Source organism: Musa acuminata, chromosome BXJ1-2 (genome assembly GCF_036884655.1).
Source record: "Musa acuminata AAA Group cultivar baxijiao chromosome BXJ1-2, Cavendish_Baxijiao_AAA, whole genome shotgun sequence".
NCBI classification, from domain to species: Eukaryota; Viridiplantae; Streptophyta; class Magnoliopsida; order Zingiberales; family Musaceae; genus Musa; species Musa acuminata.
The window spans coordinates 31,753,751-31,772,272 of NC_088328.1; the positions used below are offsets into that span (position 1 = coordinate 31,753,751).

The window sequence follows — 18,522 nt, forward strand, 5'->3', positions numbered from 1 at the left end:
CGACATATAACAACTCGTGATCTTTGAGTACATGCCTATGCTTCCATTTACTACATAAATGTAACCCATACAACATAAATATAACCCAACAGCTTGTCTTTTTGTGCAGTATGTATCATCTTCCTTTGTATTTCCTTAGAGCAGTGTCTCGTGTTCGCGGTTTTGAAGAAGGATCACAACTGCAGACCCAGTCTCATTCATCAGAAGGTGAAGATAGAATGAGATCAGCAGTGTATACAGAGATCGGGTCCCCAGAGCCATGTAGGTGGTGCATTCTCCATCCTCAAATGGTTCTCACTGCCTCAAACCTCACCATGCCAGGTACTTATTCCTTAATATGAACACAATTTTTTTCTATGTCATTATTGTGTATGAATTTATAATTCCTTTTATCCATGAGAAGAAAAGAAGTGGAATGTTTTCATTCTATTGTAGCCAATTGAGTTAAAGAATTCTGTTAGATAATATGATTTCAATCATGGTTGCCGATCCCCTAAATTTATGAGAATGTTTCCATTCTATCAGTGTGTAGGATACATAAATGATTTTGTTCACAGTATGTTCATCAAATATGTATGACCTTAGATATGGTTCTTTAAATTATACCCCAACTTGGCACACTTATCAGATCACCATAGATTGATATTTTTAATTAAAATCGATTCGATTCAATCCGATCAATTAACCAAATTGAAAAAGAGTATCCTCTCAAACTTGATTCGATTCGATTCAAAACTAAATTATTGATGTACTGATTGGAGGATTCAGATTTAATTTAAGCACCACTACTTTATATGAAGAAGAAAATAGGGAAAGAATTGACCACTAATTTATATGAACAAAGAAAATAGGGAAAGAATTGTTGACTGGTGTAACAAAGCGGTCAAATCTTGATTCCAATTGTCAATCCCATCTTTGACCAAAAGTAGTGTGCATCTTAAAAAGAAGAGTAAGAATGAGAACCAAACCCACTTCTTGTTCTTCTCGCAGTAATCTCGCAGTGTCCTGGGATGGGCACGGATGCCAGTAGGGAAGAGGAGCACTGCATGTAAGTAAACTAAACTATCCTCTCTCTCTCTCTCTCTCTCTCTCTCTCTCGGCAATAGAAGGATCTGATGTAGAATTCTTGGGACTTGCTCTCATGGCCAAAAGGTTCGAGACAAGCCATGTCTTGGGGGCACTCCTGGCGTCCTCCCCACTGCTGGCACAGTCCTGGAGTCACTGCACGCACGCCAATGCCAGCAACTCGAGCTTCGTCGTCGAACACCACGACGACACGGTCTACGTCGCCTTCTCCGGGACGCAGACCGGCGCTCTGTCATCGTCGGTGGCCGGAGGCCTCGGTGGCGAACTCTTCGGCCCGGTTCCTATCTCCACCGGCGGCGGGCAGGAGCTATTTGCGCCACTGGTAGGAGGCAAGGGGGACGACGCGCAGCCGGTGCTCGTCCAGGCCGCCGCTCTCCACCTGTTTCTCTCCTTGTACAACAGCTCTGAGTTCCAGGTGAGCTCGTCACTATCCTAGTACGATTAATTCACTATTTCTGAGTTGAGAATTCTTCTGTTAGGTTCTCAATTCATAATTGGGATCCAGAGAACCATTAATGAGATATGCAAGGACTCCCTTTTCTTGAGTCAACAATCACAGCATGCGTAATTGGGATCCAATTATGAGTTGAGAATTCTTCTGTTAGGTTCTCGATGCATAATTGGGATCCAGAGAACCATTAATGAGATACAAGGAATCCCTTTTCTTGAGTCAGCAATCACAGCATGCATGTTCTATAAAGTCAAACCTTATGAGGTGATTCTGAATTCCAAGTCTAACATGATGAATTCTTCTGATACGGAAGATGGCTTTAGCCATGGCATCCTCATCGTTCTTTTGCAAAGCCAAATTACATGGTGAAGAAGATAGACAGGTGAGGCATCCTGTGGTGAAAAGCTCAGTCAACAAGACTGGCAAGACCCAAAAGTTCTGGTCAAAAATGGCTTCTCCACCAAAACAAATGCTCCCAGTGGATGTTGTTCTTGGTGTGAAAGGTGTTTATGATGACACTCGATCCAAATTTGACCCTCCTTTCCCAACAAAATAAGTTTGTCATGATTTCAATTTGTCTGCATGAAGACATTGACTGTGATCTCAGGGTCAACGCCAGTGGCCATGGTGGTTGATTCCCTTCAACACCAGCACATGATCTTGTTGTGTTCTTTGGATTTTGTTTGGTGCTAAGCACCAATCGTGGTTGACGTGGCTTCTGATCTTTTCTTTCTTCTGCCATGGCCAGCTGCTGGTGTCGGAGACCAGAAGCAAGTCGGTGGTGCTCACCGGCCACTCCATGGGAGGTTGCGTCGCCTCCCTCGTCGCCCTTCATTTCCTCTGCGCCTCCTCTGGTTCGAGTTCCCCGTCACCTGCTTCCCTCCTCTGCATCACATTTGGGAGCCCGCTGCTTGGAGACGACGCCCTGTCGCGGGCGGTTCTGCGGGAGCGATGGAGCGGGAGGTTCTGCCATGTCGTCGCGCAGCACGACATCATGCCGAGGCTGCTCCTCTGCCCTGTGAACTCCATGCCGCCTCGTCTGGTGACCTCGGTCTACGATCTGATGCAGTCATGGCACTTCGCCTTGCGGTATCCTGGATTCTCGAGGCCTTCGTTTCGGTTGTCCGATGACCAGAGAACGGAGTTGCATCGGTTCATCGGAATGCACGTCGCAGCGGCGGAGCAGCAGATAAGCCCTTATCGCCCGTTTGGGAACCACGCGTTGTGCTCAGCAGAGGGCGCAGCGTGCATCGATGACCCGTTCATGGTGGTGAAGCTGCTTCACCTCACGTTCATGGTGGATCCTGGGAGTAGCAGCATCGAGGAGCAGCATATCTCGTATGGGGATCTCGTAGCGGAGATCTCACAGAATGTCCCCTCGAAGAAGCGCATCCACGTCGAAGAAGAGCCAACAAGATCATCTGGCTATAGCGCCGGGGTGTCGATGGCTTTGGAGGCATCAGGGATCCGAATCCAGGTAGACGACTGCTCTGTGCTCTTCATCGTCTTCCTCGTATTTCCTCTGTCCGTGTTGAGCTTCTGAGACGACGACAGGACATGGGTGCGGCGGAGGCTCGAGAGTGCCTGGAGACGAGGATGTGGCGGCGGCCGAACATGAACTGCGCCAGTCTCGCCATCAAGCTGGCCAAGGTGACGCCATGCCGCGCCCAGATCGAGTGGTACAAGACGCTGTGCGACGACGACATGGGCTACTACGACTGCTTCAAGCACCGGAAGGCCGCCAAGAGGGACGCCAAGGTGAACATGAACCGCATCAAGCTCGGCCATTTCTGGGACGGCCTCCTCGCCAAGCTCCAGGACAACGAGCTCCCCCACGACTTCCACAAGCGGAGCAAGTGGGTGAACGCGGCGCAGTTCTACAAGCTCCTCGTGGAGCCCCTCGACATCGCGGAGTACTACCGGTGCAAGCTGCACGAGACCAGAGGCCATTACCTGCCCCATGGACGGGAGAGGAGGTACGAGGTGTTCGACAGGTGGTGGAACGAGGGGAAGGAGGAGGTCCGGGAGGCGGCGACTTGGAAGAAGAGGAGGAGCAAGTTTGCGGGGCTGACGCAGGACTCCTGCTTCTGGGCGAAGGTGGAGGAGGCGAGGGAATGCGTGAAGAGAGCTCGGGCGGAGAAGAACCCCGCGAAGCTGGTGAAGCTCTGGGAGAGCATCAATGGCTTCGAGAGCTTCGCGAATCGGCTGACGGAGAGGAAAGAGGTGTCGGTGGACGTAATGGCGCCGCGATCGAGCTACAGCTTGTGGGTGGAGGAAGTGAAGGAACTGAAGCTGAAGCAGGCGTGCTCTGTTTCTTCCTCCTCTGGTTTGGTTGGAGTAAGCGGAGGAGGGCACGTAGAGAGCGATGAGCTTAAAGAGCTCCATTACTGATCTCAAGCTTACAGTCCATCAGTTCTGCTGCAACAACAACAACATCATCAACAACAAGAAGAGCTTCTGATGTTATTGATGTATGTGTTTTGTTAATGAAAACTGAGTCTGAAAGAGGATGTAGTATTTGACTGCTAAAAGAAACAATAAATATTTGACATCATATCAGAAAAAGACCAAAAAAAAGGAAAGTATTTCTTATGTCTTTGTATACTAAATGTGTAAGATTTCATGGAACACAGAGGTGTTAGATCTTCTCATATCATATGATCTACCTTTCATCTCACAGAGCGGCTGACTACCAACCTGGCTGGCCCTTTCCATTGTCAATGGTCACCAAGGGACAGATATTGATCCCAAGGCAGTGTAACTATCTATTATTCCACTTGGGAACTTAAGTATCCACAAATCACCACTTGGACCTTCTTCTTGGCTGAAGCTGATGCATGATCATGATATTGGACAATTCAAAGACAGAATCAATAAAGATGATGATTCCCTTGTAATATAATTTGAGATTGAGATGCTTGATGCTCATCACCTTGCCTTTTGAAGGACAACTGAAAGCTTCTCTTTTTTTCTTATGCTCTTATTCTTGTTGGCCAGGTTTGCACAAGTTTTGTTTGATGACTCCACTGATTTCTTTTCGTCCCCCTTACCCCCCCCCAAAAAACACAACCAAGGAGAAGGAGATAGATATGAGCTAAACAAAGCAGAAAGGCTCAGATGTGCAACAAAGAACAGTGGAGATTTACATCTGAGAGATTACTCCTCACTCACTATCTCTGTAAACTAAAAAAAAAATTCTCATTCAGGTTAAATCACATACCAAATGGGCCATCTAGGCATTCCCATGTAGTCCCCCATATTCCATCATGCATCACATGAAAAGGCAGCAAATTCTGAAGGACCACACTAAATGTCCAATGTTATCAAACATCAAAGTATAATCTCATGTAATTGATGAGACACATCACATGTTCCTACCTAATTTTAGGTATGGTGGTCAACACCTAGTAAAGAAAACTAGGTACCCTACACATCAGGGCACCAATTCCTTGCCTCTATATATGCAAATTAAATAATTAGATGTTTTCTTTTTTTTTTTCATTCATGTTGAAGGAGCTATCAATAGGAGATTAACCTTCACCAACACTAGTGACCATTATTTATGATGCACACCTCAAAAAAATTATTGTGGAATCAATTGACACCATTGTGAGTGTAGGCATTCATTCATCTCCACTTGGTTGATTTCCTGCATGAACATGAACCTGAACCTTCTTCACCTTCACCTTCCCAATAAAGTCATTTTTTTCAGCCAAAAAAGTTGTTCAAACCTCTGTGTGCTCCCCACCTCCAAAGTGGCATGAAGAATGGTGAAGTGAAATGTATGAGAACATATCATATATTTTATCATATCTTTTTGGGTCCTTCATCCATCATCATTGTCTACTTTAGCTTCTGCTCCTCCAAAGTGCCATAAGAAATGGTGAAATGCTTGAGGACATATCCACAACTACCCTGATTCACTTGCAGCTTGTCCACTCAATTCTAATCATGAATCTGTTTGCTTTTGATAATATAGAAATATACTTCCAACCTTTTGCCAAATGTATCAAAACCAAGGAAGAGGAATCAGACAAAGTGTTACAACAAATTAATTGGTTCATTCTTGAATGTTATCATGTCCTTGTGCTCTCTATGAGCTTGACTCATGAATTAGGTTGGTTGAAATAGTAAACAACATCTCATTACACTAAAGGAGAAAAAAAAATGACACACATATATATGGTCACATTATTAGAAAATTTGAGTCTCATATAATGTCATATGTTAAAATAGATAATTATATATTAGGGATTATAGTTTTGAGATATAGTGATATCTAATTTTTATTCTGATATCTATATAGGACATTATACCTAATTTATTATTTTAAAGTTAAAACATTAGTCTAATAGTAGTGTACAAGATCTATTTATTTGAGACTTTATCTGATTTAATGGTGTATTTACAAATTCATTTAATATTTTTTTTTTGTGAATGTAAGCTAACTTAGCTAATGAGACTTTTACCATTGATAGACAATCAGGTAATGGGATTGAATATAATCTTCACCTCAAACATATGCAAAAAAAAAAAAGATTATTCAACATTTGTGTGATTATAAGTAGATTATATTCAACAAATTGAGATTAGAAATCATGTCTTATTTATATAGTCAATCATAAAATTCTTGTATTGTTGGATTATTGTGATAGTTTTTTTGTGTTTGGGTATGTCAGAAGAAGAACATCAGCCAACACAACACAAGCAATTAATAGCATTAAATAATTATTGGGGGGAATCCGATTCCCCTCCTTCAGGGATGGACCAAAACACTACCACGTGGGAAGGGAAGCTCTGCAGAGATCAATGCTCCGTGTGGGCATTGGACACTGATGCCCGCTCCTCTCCCTCCCTCCCTCTATATATACCGTGGCACATCGCTGCTTGCCTTTCATCCATAGCAGCCTGTAACATCTCCATCAACTCTCCTCCCTGTGTTCTTCTTGCTGCTGCTGCTGCTGCTGCTGCTTTCATTGCAGTCCCTGATACCTGCAAAGAAGTTGCAGCTGAAGGAAGAGAATGCAACAGGTAAGAAGAGAAAAGCTCTCTCCTTTTTAGTGCTTTCATGCACATACTCCATGCGCCACCTCCTCTCTGTCTACCCTCTCTGCTTCATCACCCTCTCTTTCTGTGCTTTGGCATCCATTCCGAGCCTAAAGTTGTCTCTTTTACTCTCTCTCTCTCTCTCTCTGTCTCTCTCGAATATCTCATCTTTTGCCTCTGTTCTCTCTGTTTCTGGACACAAGATGGGGGAGACCGGCAACGCCAAGCACTACCAGCAACCGGCGGTGGTGCCCATGAACGTCGCGATAGAGCTCGGCCACGCGCATCGGCTCGAGAAAGCCTTCGAATGCTACGACGACGACGGCCGGCTCAAACGAACCGGTAAAGATCACTACTTTGCGTCTTCTTCCTGTTGGCTCCGGGTTGGTTCTTTCTGCGTCTCATGGAGGAAGGGTTGGGTCTTCGTTCACGTTGCAGGGACGGTGTGGACGGCGAGCGCGCACATCGTCACGGCGGTGATCGGCTCCGGCGTGCTGTCGCTGGCCTGGGCCATCGCGCAGCTCGGCTGGGTTGCCGGCCCCGTGGTCATGCTCCTATTCTCCTTCGTCACGTACTACACCTCCACTCTCCTTGCTGACTGCTACCGCTCCGGCGACCCGATCTCCGGGAAGCGCAACTACAAGTACACGGATGCCGTCCATTCCTACCTCGGTGAGCTCGCCAACCCCTCCCAGAGAGCTTTACCGCAGCGGTAGACTAACCCTCTACCTTCTCTTCCGCAGGTGGGCTAAAGGTCAAGCTCTGTGGATTCATCCAGTATGCCAACCTCTTCGGCGTCGCCGTTGGCTACACCATTGCTGCCTCCATTAGCATGATGTGAGTGGAGTCCAAACGAAGAAGAAAGACGAGTCTTCCTCCTTGCGGGCGTTCTAAATGCGTGGTTTCGTGCTGTGGAACAGGGCGATCCGGAGGTCCAATTGCTTCCATGAGAGAGGCCACGATAACCCCTGCCGCACCTCGAGCAATCCTTACATGATCATGTTCGGCGTCGCGGAGATGTTCCTGTCGCAGATTCCCGACTTCGATCAGATATGGTGGCTCTCGATCGTCGCCGCCGTCATGTCGTTCACGTACTCCTCCATCGGCCTCGCCCTCGGCATCGTCCAAGTGATCGGTATGGCCTCCAACTCCATCCCTTTCTGGCCATGGAGCACGGTGTTTCCTCATCTTCTTCGTTTCCAAGCAGGCAACAAAGGCTTCAAAGGCAGCCTCACCGGAATCAGCATCGGCGTCGTCTCCCCGACCCAGAAGGTATGGCGCAGCCTGCAGGCCTTCGGCGACATCGCCTTCGCCTACTCCTTCTCCCTCATCCTCATCGAAATCCAGGTAACTTTTGGCTGCCTGATGAGCTCGACCGATCGATGTTCCCTCCACATGCACACTGCAATGGCGCTCCTGTTCATGCAGGACACCATCAAAGCTCCGCCGCCATCCGAGGCGAAGGTGATGAAGAAGGCGTCGCTGACGAGCATCGCCGTCACCACCATCTTTTACATGCTATGCGGCTGCATGGGCTACGCCGCGTTCGGCGACGAGGCGCCCGGCAACCTCCTCACCGGCTTCGGCTTCTACAACCCCTACTGGCTGCTCGACGTCGCCAACGCCGCCATCGTCGTCCACCTCGTCGGCGCCTACCAGGTCTTCTGCCAGCCCCTGTTCGCCTTCATCGAGAAGTGGGCGCTCACGACGTGGCCCGACTCCGCCTTCATAACCAAGGAGGTCGCCGTCCCCCTCCCCTCGACCAAGCGCTACCGTCTCAGCCTCTTCCGCCTGGTGTGGCGTTCCGCCTTCGTGGTGCTGACGACCGTCATCTCCATGCTGCTTCCCTTCTTCAACGACGTGGTCGGCCTGCTCGGGGCGCTCGGCTTCTGGCCGCTGACGGTGTACTTTCCGGTGGAGATGTACATCGCGCAGAAGAGGATCCCCAGGTGGAGCACGAGGTGGGTGTGCCTGCAAATTCTAAGCTTAGCCTGTCTCGTGATCACCGTCGCAGCCGCCATCGGGTCTGTCGCCGGAGTTGTCACCGATCTCGAGGCCTACAGGCCTTTCAAGAGCAGTTACTGAGACGACCTCCAAAAACTGATGAAGAAATAGTTCATATAAACGCATCAGAAGTTGCCTCGTAGTACTTATTATTAGTATAATTATACTTGCGTTTCTACCTTTTTGTTGTCATTTATGTCACTCCTCTTAATGATTATTAATGATGAAAATACCTATTTCATTTGTGACATTGTTAATTTTTCATATCATTTTAGTTCTCATTTTCATAAAATATTAACTTATTTCAAGGATGATAGCTCGTCCATATGAAAAAAATAAGATCAATATTATCACGAAATAATTGATTCATTAATGCTTAAGTCGAAATTGATAATTATACACTCGTGAAAGCTCGACATTTAAATATAAGTTAATGATATTTAATTTTAAATTAACAATAGTATGCTCATTAAATTTTTATTTTGGTATAAAATAAAATGAGGTGTTATAAACCTAATCATAATACCGAAGCCTATTATCAATAGTGTCCCTATTTAGAGAAAAAAAAAATATTCCAGATTTTATATATATATATATATATATATATATATATATATATATATATATATATAGAGAGAGAGAGAGAGAGAGAGAGAGAGAGAGAGAGAGAGAGAGAGAGAGATGATCCCTAACTCAAGCATGAATTGATGCGCTTTAGATGGGACATTAGACCTGTAAGTTTGGTAAGATTGTCTCTTCTATGGCTGTTGCTATCAATGGTTTGCTTTGGCATAAAAGGGGGAGGTGGTGAGAGGTTTGAGGGTGGGGGGGTTGGAAGGCCGCCTTTCGAGGTTGATGTTGGGAGGTAGATGTCGAACCAATGTTCTAAGTTACTTAATTCAAGTCGATTTCGGTTCGGTATAAAATTTTAATTTTGTTACATATAAAATAAAAAATAATAATTAACATCATCTAATTCGATGGAATAATTGATCATATTAATATGATAGATATATTGTACACCACATATCACTCTTCTCATGATCATATATATAGAGCACACAAGCAGAAGAACAAGGCAAATGCATGCAAAGAAGTACGTGGAGATGATGAGCTTAGAACTGTTGAGAGAAGTGCGTGGATCGATCATCCTTTCTTCTTGGAGAAGATGTCAGGTATCAGAGGAATGATGGGCTTCTTCTTTGGCACCTCTCTCTTCCTTCGACCACCGAAGCCTTCTTCCAGCCCTGCAAGGCCAAAAGCTTGAGCCAGAGTTGGCAGGTACTCCAAGCTGGCTTTGAAGTCCTCCATCCTCTCCTCCTGCCACCGCTCGCTGCGCACCCTGCACGGCTGCGCCTCGTCTTCCATGACCGCCTCCATCTCTGCCAGCTTGGACATGCTCTCGCTGAGCTGCGCGCTCAGCGACGCGACCGCGATCTCCGTCTCCGACTCCCTCCCCTTCAGCAGCACCAGCTCTCGCTTGGCTTCCTTCAGTTCCGCCTCCAGCTTCCGCAGCGAGCTTAGGATGACGAGCTCCTCCTCCTTCTCCTGGATAAAGTGAGAAGCTGAAGAGGAGTAGGAGGGAGGCGAGGAAGACGCCGAACTGGGTTGCTTCGGGGGTGGCACGGAGATCACTGGCCTCGACCAAGTGTTCTTCTGCGAACGACCGTTGCCGGCGAGGAAGCGGTCGCCGAAGACGGCGACGGCCTCCTTGACGGAGCGGAAGGGGCGACTGGTGTCCACCTCTGCGCGGTCCGAGACGATGACAGAGGGAGGAGGAGAGGAGAGTTGGCCTTCCATTGATATGCCAATGCAAGCAATGGAGAGAGAGAGAGAGAGAGAGAATGCATATATGTGTGGGTGGCGGTGAGCTTGATATCTTTGCTTCCACTGCAAAGGCGTGCAGGTATAGAATACTGCCATGGATTCAAGGAAAAGGAAGTATCATATATGGATGGATGGAGACTTTTGACCTAAGGCTTCCTGGTGGTGTTGCCATTAACGAAGAGTAGAAAGGAGGGGAAGGGAAGATCATATTAAGCTTCATTGATAACAAGGTAGACTTTGATATCATGAGAACGTGTCCATCCAAACTCTTTGGTTTTGATATCTCAATGATAACGTGTGATCAGATCAAACTATGATCAATATGAAGGTATCATGTAAATTTTCTGTCCGTGAAAACCAACATAACATGACACAATTGATATACCATGCTATGTCTCTACTCTCATAGTCCTTTTGTATCTTAAAATTATAAACATAAAAATAATAAAATACTACTATTATGTACAAAATATTAATATCAAAATCTGAAATTAAATAATAATATATTTAAATTTACGATGTATATTTTTTGATAATTTTTAAAAAACCTTTAATCTCATATATATATATATATAAGCACACCATCGTTGAATCCGAATGCTACAATGATATCGATATACAAGGAGAATTAGACTCATTTTCTTTTCTCTTTTTATCTTTTACAAGACCTCTACGAGCGATGGATTTAATGACAAAAGAGAAATGAGATAAGATCTATAATCTCACATGTCTTTACTTATTCACTTATTCCCATATTTGTATATCCAATTATACAATCCATGTATCCAATTATACGAACCGAGTGAAGTCGGGTCTAAGAAAAGTAATTAGGAAAGTCTTTTTTATCAAGATCATCTCCTAAGGAATCCTATTATAGTTAGATTTTTTTCATTAACCAATAATCATAATCGGATACAATTATATCCATAATATATCTTACCTAATTAAATAGAACAATATAATCTAACAAAAATATTCTGATATCACTATGATCATCATTATGACAAGAATTGAGTTTGACTTGTAATTTTTAATATAACTCATGTTCTTCAGTTGGGTTTATATCATGTACTCGGGTTCCATTCTTGTAAAATTTAGATCATGAAGTAAGATCTTAAAGCTCATAAATATGTTGTCTTTTCCTAAACACAGCCAAAGATTTTGGAGAGAGAACTTATAAACACGAACAAAATTGACCTGAACATATGAGTACAATTTCATCCGATGATAGGTTGTGAAGCAAAGCAAACTATAATATTATGAAACCTCGAGCTCCCAACACGACATGAAGTTGAAATAGACATTACTTTGATGGATTGATGGCTCGGTTGTTTAGGTATAAGGTTTGGGAGTTGGCTGCTTCCATCACATCACATCACATCACATCACATCACGTCACAGAGGCCGTAATATTCCTGCGATCCAAGTGGGTGATGCAATGTGTCCCTCTCGAAGATATGTTGGATGACCAAACCTTTGTGTTAAGAGTCAAAACACGTGCATGCATCCTCGGACTGATGTGATGAATCCAACGCATTCCTCTTCGATCTTTGATCCGCTTTCGCCGTTGACTCTCTCTCTCTCTCGATCGATCGATCGATCGATCGATTTGGAAGAAATGAGTCACTTGCTTTGACGATCACAAAAAAGAATCTGTTTGAATTTGACCATAAAAAGCAATGGATCTCCACGAATTTTACCTTGTTCTCGTTTCTAACATGTATAGTTAATTGTTCCAATCTATCCTAAACCTAATTATAAACCAAATCGAGTGGATCGTAACTTAGATGGAGAATATATTCGACAAGACTCTTCCTACAATCTGATTTATAGACATAAAAGTTTATTTTGGGAGTTTAGTTGTCATAGAGTTTTTAAGTAGACATGACACCTTTTAATGGATAGTTATTTCGTAGTGGATAATTTTATCGATATTATTTGAATATGAATAGTCATCTAAATCATCGAATAATATTATTGATATTGTGTGTTGACCAAACATCCAACGAGGGGATGATTATGACGATTGATAGGAGTGTTACGATAAAAGGGGCGAGGGTGCTACGATGAAAAGGATAACTATGAAACGGATGGAGGGAGAAGAGGATGAGAAGAAAGAGATAAGAATAATCATCGTGGTTTACTGTTCATCATTTGTAGTCATTGATTGTTGAAAGAATCACCGTTTGCCAATAGAGAGAGAAGAACTAACGAAGATAAAATCAAACAATCATCATGATGCCACCTGATTAGGGATTAAATGCATGCAGTGTATGAGGCCACAGGGAGGAGTTATTATTATTGAATAAGGAAATATTTTATTTGATTCAAATGATTCTTAATTGAATCATAATCGATTTAATCAATGTTTTGTTAATCTAATTTTATCAACAAAAATTTAACTCGTCTAATGTTAGGCCTCGCATCTTAGCCCACGTATTATTAATGGGCTATGCATGGGTGCAATGCAGGATGGAGAGTGCTTTACCCATCTTTGTCCCGTATTTATACGAATAACATCAAATATTTTTCATCCTCATTTATTTAATTTTATTTTCGCTCCAGAAGAGATGGGTCTATCCAAACCCACGTATATAATTAATATCCCTAACTAAAAAAACCCATAAAAGTGCTTTGACCGACACCACCGACTGTTATGAGAGGGTGAATGCAGTCAAAGGATGAGGGCAAACGCAAAAACAATGAAAGAGTAGAGACGGTGGGGGCATTCACACCACCTCTTGTGGAGCCCATTTGAACACTATATTGTCTGTCATTGGCAATCAAAGCCTAGAAAAGTTCATGAAGATGGTCAGTTTATGTCCAAATGAGATCAGCAGTTTGGAACCTATCGATTGGGTCCTTTTGATCCCACATATATAATAATGCTTGATGGTCTAATCTTTTGACAAAACTGCCATTAATATTGACATTGATCTTGTTCTAGAAGAGTAGTAATGATTCTCACAATTAGATTCATTTTTTCCAATAGAAACCAAATAAAGGTTCTTAATTGGAGAATTGAAGAATTAGGTGTAGACTGTACCAAATTGAAATGGAGGAATGGGTGTGGAAGTTGGCATCAAGCCAGTTGGGCAAATGCTTTTGTAAATAAAATTTGTGTTTTGGCAAGTGATTTAAGAATTTTATTTTTCATCTTAGATGATAAAACCTTCTAATATGTATATCAAAATCTACTTGAATTGATAATTTTACGAACTAATTTTTTTTATAAATTATGGTCATCCATCTTGAATATACACAATGTAAGTGTAGCTAATGACTGATTTGACTATCTTACTATCGCTGATTTTGATCGTAAACATGACGAAATAGAAATTGATATGATCTTTTTGAGTATTATCATATTTGGAAGAGGATAGAAAATTCTTCTCGAGGGAATATGGTCTAACATCATAACTCGATCGAGATGCACCCGAAATAAAATCTCTCCAAAGATCAAATCAGAATTTATTTATTGTGGATGAGAAAAGTTTACAAGGAGTTTGAGTGTTTATTATTAATTCTTAGCTCATAATAATAGTATATTTTATAATCATTATCAATTATAATGGATTGAGTGCTTCGACAAAGAAATATTCTTCCTAGATGTCATGTTGATGCAACATACTTAATCGATATACTATCATATTAGGACGAAGAAGGTTATATACGTTAGTCGGATTACGACCGACGAAAATAGTAGCCATGCCATTTCTAAACTTCAAAGGATAATTGAATAAAAAAGAAAAAAAATCTATCAAGTGAAGTCATCTGCTTTCTTTCTCTTCAAGTGTGGTCATTAAATAACTCATAACATCATAAGTAGGCCACAGAGTTTGTATTAATCATTTTGAAACTTTGATAATAAAAAAATAAAATCCAGGTCCAATCATGAATAATTGTCGATTCAGGCTGCTACTTTAGACTCAAAATGTCTTTTATTGCAGAAAGATATTAATAGATCTTGAATGAAGACTAGATCTTATGTTTGCATGGACAGGAGCTTTGATTTCACACAAAACTCCAAAGGCAACTGTCTAATGATTCAAGCCAAAAGAGTCTAACTAAGGAATAATTAAACACAAATTAAATTTCTTTAGTCTGGTAAACAAAAAAAAGAAAAAAGAAATTAAGATTCTTTTAGGAAAGGTTCACAATTTCATGTGTCTATGGATTTTACCTGTTGTGTGTGCTTCTTGTCTCATGCAACCTCTGCAGCAGAGGAGAGATGTGAGAATTCAAGAGCAGCAGTACAACATGTTTTACTGTTAAGACCTCCTACAATGCATCCAAACATCTAAATTTCTTTGCAGTAGAGGAGGACAACCTAAAGTTAGATTAGCTGCCTGAGCCTAGCTGAAGTAACTTGGAAAAGTTCCTGATGAAGCCACAAGGATGATGCTGGAAGAACTCTAATTTAGGGTCAGCTGCTGGCCTCACTGGGTGCAGAACCATGACACCCAACTCAAAAACTTTGTTATCCTCATCCCTATTTTGACCATGATCACATTAATCTATTCAAGTTAGTGGCTCAATGCTGGCCACATAGATTAATCTGTTGAATTATGAATCATTGTTACCCCTAATATTTCACACTACTACTCCACAGTGGTTGTCTCTGTCATGATCCTACAGTCATGTGACCGCAATCACACCTCTCTTCCTCCTCCTCTTGCTTGTACTGAAAGGGAAGAAGAGGTGAAGGTCCCTTTTATATATCTGGTTTTGACTGCCATGTTGTGTGCATATTTAGTGATCTGAAAGCTAAATTTCCATTGCTTTCAGTCTATTGTGGTCCTGTAATATATATATATATATATATATATATATATATATATGGATTTGGGAGGATGCCTATGATGTGAGTCAGCCTTTTTTCCTCTTCTGCCAGCTATCATTTGATCCTCACATGGCTGTCATGGCTTTCCATCATCTTTAGAACTCTGACCAAACAACCTCACCTGCAATTTTTCTTCATTGCCAGTGACATTTCACCTCCTCCGATCTCTTGTTACCTTCTTGTTTCTAGTGCTAGTCCTCTCTGTGACTGTTTCATCAGCCAGATCACTGTCGAGGAAGAGTAGGGTAAGCATCAGACTCCTGTGTTTGATCTCCTTTTATGAGCTTCAAGGCTCTGCTATCCAAATGTTCTTAGAAGATTGGGCTCTGTGAGAGTGGAGGAGGAGGACCTCCACTTCCCACCTTTTGTACTCCAACAACCCTCAATGTCCTCGCATGAGTGTGAGTACCACTAACTGATCCTTCTCCTTCTTCCCCATACCTCTCATAGGTTTCAGTGTCTGTACCAGCTTTTCACCATTGAAGCTTTGGAGCTCCTGTTATGGACCTCAAAGCCAAAGCTACCATGCTTGCTTAGGCTTTCCTTGGATGAGCGAGAAGAGACGCAGATGAGCATCCCTCATCTGTTCAGGTGTCCGATAAGCCTTGATCTGTTCACCGATCCAGTCACTCTGAGCACTGGCCTAACCTACGACCGGCCGTGCATCGAGCGGTGGCTCGCCGACGGCAACCTCACTTGCCCGGTCACGATGCAGAGGCTCAGCGATGCGTCCTTGGTCCCCAACCACACCCTGCGCCACCTTATCGACCAGTGGCTCATCGCCGGCGCCGCCGATTTCCACTGCCGGACTAAGCCCACCAGGTCGGTCAACGACAACGAGCTGTCACTGGCTGCGGTCAAGCAGAAGCTCCAGTCTCCGGACATAGCTTCTGCCGCAAAGCTCCAAGCTCTCGACAAGGTCAGAGCGGTCGCGGTCGAGTCCGACATAGGACAGGCCTGCTTGATCCAGCTGGGCTTCTTCCCCCTGCTGCTGCAGCTGCTCTTGCGAGCTCCATGGCCAGCTGATTCGGAGCTCATCGAGGTCGCTCTCGACTGCGTTCTCAGCTTCTCGCCTGCCTCCCCATTGGATTCTCTCAACATGCTCACGGACAGCTCGAATCTGGACTCTTTGATGCTGCTGTTAGATCAAGGCAGCGCCAGGATTAAGATCAGACTCTGCCATCTCCTCGAAGTAATCGCTACATCGGGGGCGACGCAGGAGCTGTCCCTAATCGTCGGACAGTCGCCCAGGGTCCTGCAAGCGCTCGTCTTCCTCGCGCAGAACAAGCCCGATGGCGCGGCATCGGAGGCAGCAGTGCGAGCAATAGCTGGTCTCTGCTCCTCCGAAGCCAACCGAGGCAATGCGATCAGAGAAGGCGCAGTGGACGGCATCGTCTCCTACCTATCGAGCTCTGCTGGGAAGACCGACGCACGGGCATTGGCGGCGCTGGAGCTGCTTCTGGTACATGAGGAGGGCAAGAGGGCGGCGGTGAGGAACCCGAACGCTATCCCAGTGTTGGTGAAGATGGTCTTCAAGGTGCCGTCCGACCACAAGGGCGGAGAGCACGCCGTGGGGTCGTTGCTGACGGTGTGCTGCGACTCGACGCCGGCGACGACGCAGGCGGTGGATGCCGGGGTGGTGATGCAGCTGCTGCTGCTGCTGCAGAGCCAGTGCAGCTCCAAGGCGAAGGCGAAGGCCCGGGCGCTGCTGAAGCTGGTGAAGTCCATGTGGGCAGCACATGCAGGAGGTGGTCAGTGTAACAACGACAAGTGATCTGAAGCTATATTTTGCTCAGCATAAACCATTTTAGATTCTTGGAAACCACTCGATCCTACCTTAAAAGATCTCTCATTGGATGCAAATACATACTTTTTGTCTTCTGATTCTGATGGTCTAAATTTTACATGAATTTTTCTTTTCTAACAAATGGTGATCGAGAATTTTGATCGATATGATTAATATCTTTTTATCAGCCAAGCTAATTAGAACCTTAGATTTCGGATCTTAGACCAGTTCACTGCACTATAATTGGAACTGGTCTAAGTAGATCAGTTATCCTATTAGATCAAATTGACAGCCAGTATCTAACAAAGATCTAAAAGTTGTCACTTGGTGATGGGTTAGTAATCGGGTCTATGGATCTAACAGTCAAAAGTTTCATTTGTTCCTTTCGGTCGTTGGTCAATTGGAAGAATATATTAGACTCATGATCTGTTTCAGGTCAAATGCTTGGTTTAGAAGCTTACATCAAATTTAGCTTTAGATCTGACTTGTGGTGTAAGGATTCCAAACATTGCATCAACCATAAGCATTCACCATATGTTTCTTGCCACAAATTATAAGCTTCAAAAGTTGGCTCTCTCTACTTTTCAAATGTTGTGGTTAGATTCCCCAATTTATTGGCAGATTTTGCAACAAGATATGAGTATTTTGAGCATTAATGTACTGTGATATGCATAGGAAGAAAAAGCAGTTCTTCCTATAATAAGTTTGATCTTAATCAGGCTCAGTGATAATCCCTTCATGCATTTGTATTATGACATCTAAATTAGCATTGGAAATTCCAATACAGCAATTAATTGCCAGATAATTCACTTGCTCCAAATCATTCATTCACAAAAGTAGTATAAACTTCAGCACCATGTTCAACATTTCATTTAGACCAAATCTCTGGTAAGTGTTATTAGCATGCAACAGCATTAATGTGAGTAATATTACTATTTGCATCAATATAATCTCCACAAATTTCTTTGAAGATACAAATACAACATCAAAGAACTCACAATACTCCCAGCCAACAAACATTCAAAACTTCTTACACCTCTTGCACATCTCACTTGGTTCTTCACATATATGAAGCTACAGATCACAAGAAGCTGCACAGATAACTGATGGTTGATGTGCATAATGGAAATCAGAAGCATATATATATATGCAGAGCACCGGCCATGAACTTCCACAGATTTAATCATCTCATGTCTACAGCAAGAAGGAAAAAATGAGCAGAATCAAACACCCCATTCCCAACATTAATTTAGTGCGCAAGTAGTTATTCCAATACCCAAGAATTCACCAATGTGACTGATGCCACTGAAATGAGCACAACCATTTTCCACACACAGTAAATCAAATCCCAATGTTCCACTAAAGAACAAAGGTCACACGCCAGGAAGAGAGACCTGACATGGGTCTCAGACAAACTCTTACCTGAGGGGTGGCTCACATGCAACATTTATCTAACACCACATTATTCATGAATAACAT

General features: G+C 43.5%; 4 protein-coding genes across 5 annotated transcripts; 3 read left to right on the forward strand and 1 right to left on the reverse strand.

Annotated features, from left to right (window-relative positions):
- Positions 1 to 110: 110 nt before the first annotated feature.
- Positions 111 to 4,165, forward strand: LOC135586111 (lipase-like PAD4). Its single transcript, XM_065104280.1, has 5 exons — positions 111 to 321; positions 991 to 1,048; positions 1,153 to 1,501; positions 2,286 to 3,014; positions 3,092 to 4,165. Exons 1-5 carry the CDS (start codon positions 111 to 113, stop codon positions 3,926 to 3,928), a joined length of 2,184 nt encoding a protein of 727 aa, XP_064960352.1. The 3' UTR covers positions 3,929 to 4,165.
- Positions 4,166 to 6,429: 2,264 nt separating this feature from the next.
- LOC135610148 (amino acid permease 4-like) lies at positions 6,430 to 8,835 on the forward strand. Its single transcript, XM_065104288.1, has 7 exons — positions 6,430 to 6,568; positions 6,787 to 6,925; positions 7,022 to 7,255; positions 7,327 to 7,420; positions 7,504 to 7,718; positions 7,791 to 7,930; positions 8,012 to 8,835. The coding sequence occupies exons 1-7, from the start codon at positions 6,560 to 6,562 to the stop codon at positions 8,666 to 8,668; spliced, it is 1,488 nt and encodes a 495-aa protein (XP_064960360.1). The 5' UTR covers positions 6,430 to 6,559; the 3' UTR covers positions 8,669 to 8,835.
- A 744-nt stretch (positions 8,836 to 9,579) lies between these two features.
- On the reverse strand, positions 9,580 to 10,408 carry LOC135613493 (WEB family protein At1g75720-like). The gene has a single exon (XM_065110527.1). It carries the CDS (start codon positions 10,385 to 10,387, stop codon positions 9,734 to 9,736), a length of 654 nt encoding a protein of 217 aa, XP_064966599.1. The 5' UTR covers positions 10,388 to 10,408; the 3' UTR covers positions 9,580 to 9,733.
- A 4,911-nt stretch (positions 10,409 to 15,319) lies between these two features.
- On the forward strand, positions 15,320 to 17,138 carry LOC135610151 (U-box domain-containing protein 25-like). Of its 2 annotated transcripts, none has more exons than XM_065104297.1 (2): positions 15,320 to 15,658; positions 15,727 to 17,138. In XM_065104297.1, exons 1-2 carry the CDS (start codon positions 15,653 to 15,655, stop codon positions 17,029 to 17,031), a joined length of 1,311 nt encoding a protein of 436 aa, XP_064960369.1. In that variant the 5' UTR covers positions 15,320 to 15,652; the 3' UTR covers positions 17,032 to 17,138. The 2 variants fall into 2 exon arrangements, with proteins under 2 accessions (XP_064960369.1, XP_064960375.1); XM_065104303.1 differs by having other exon boundaries at positions 15,320 to 15,502; positions 15,708 to 17,138.
- Positions 17,139 to 18,522: the final 1,384 nt, after the last annotated feature.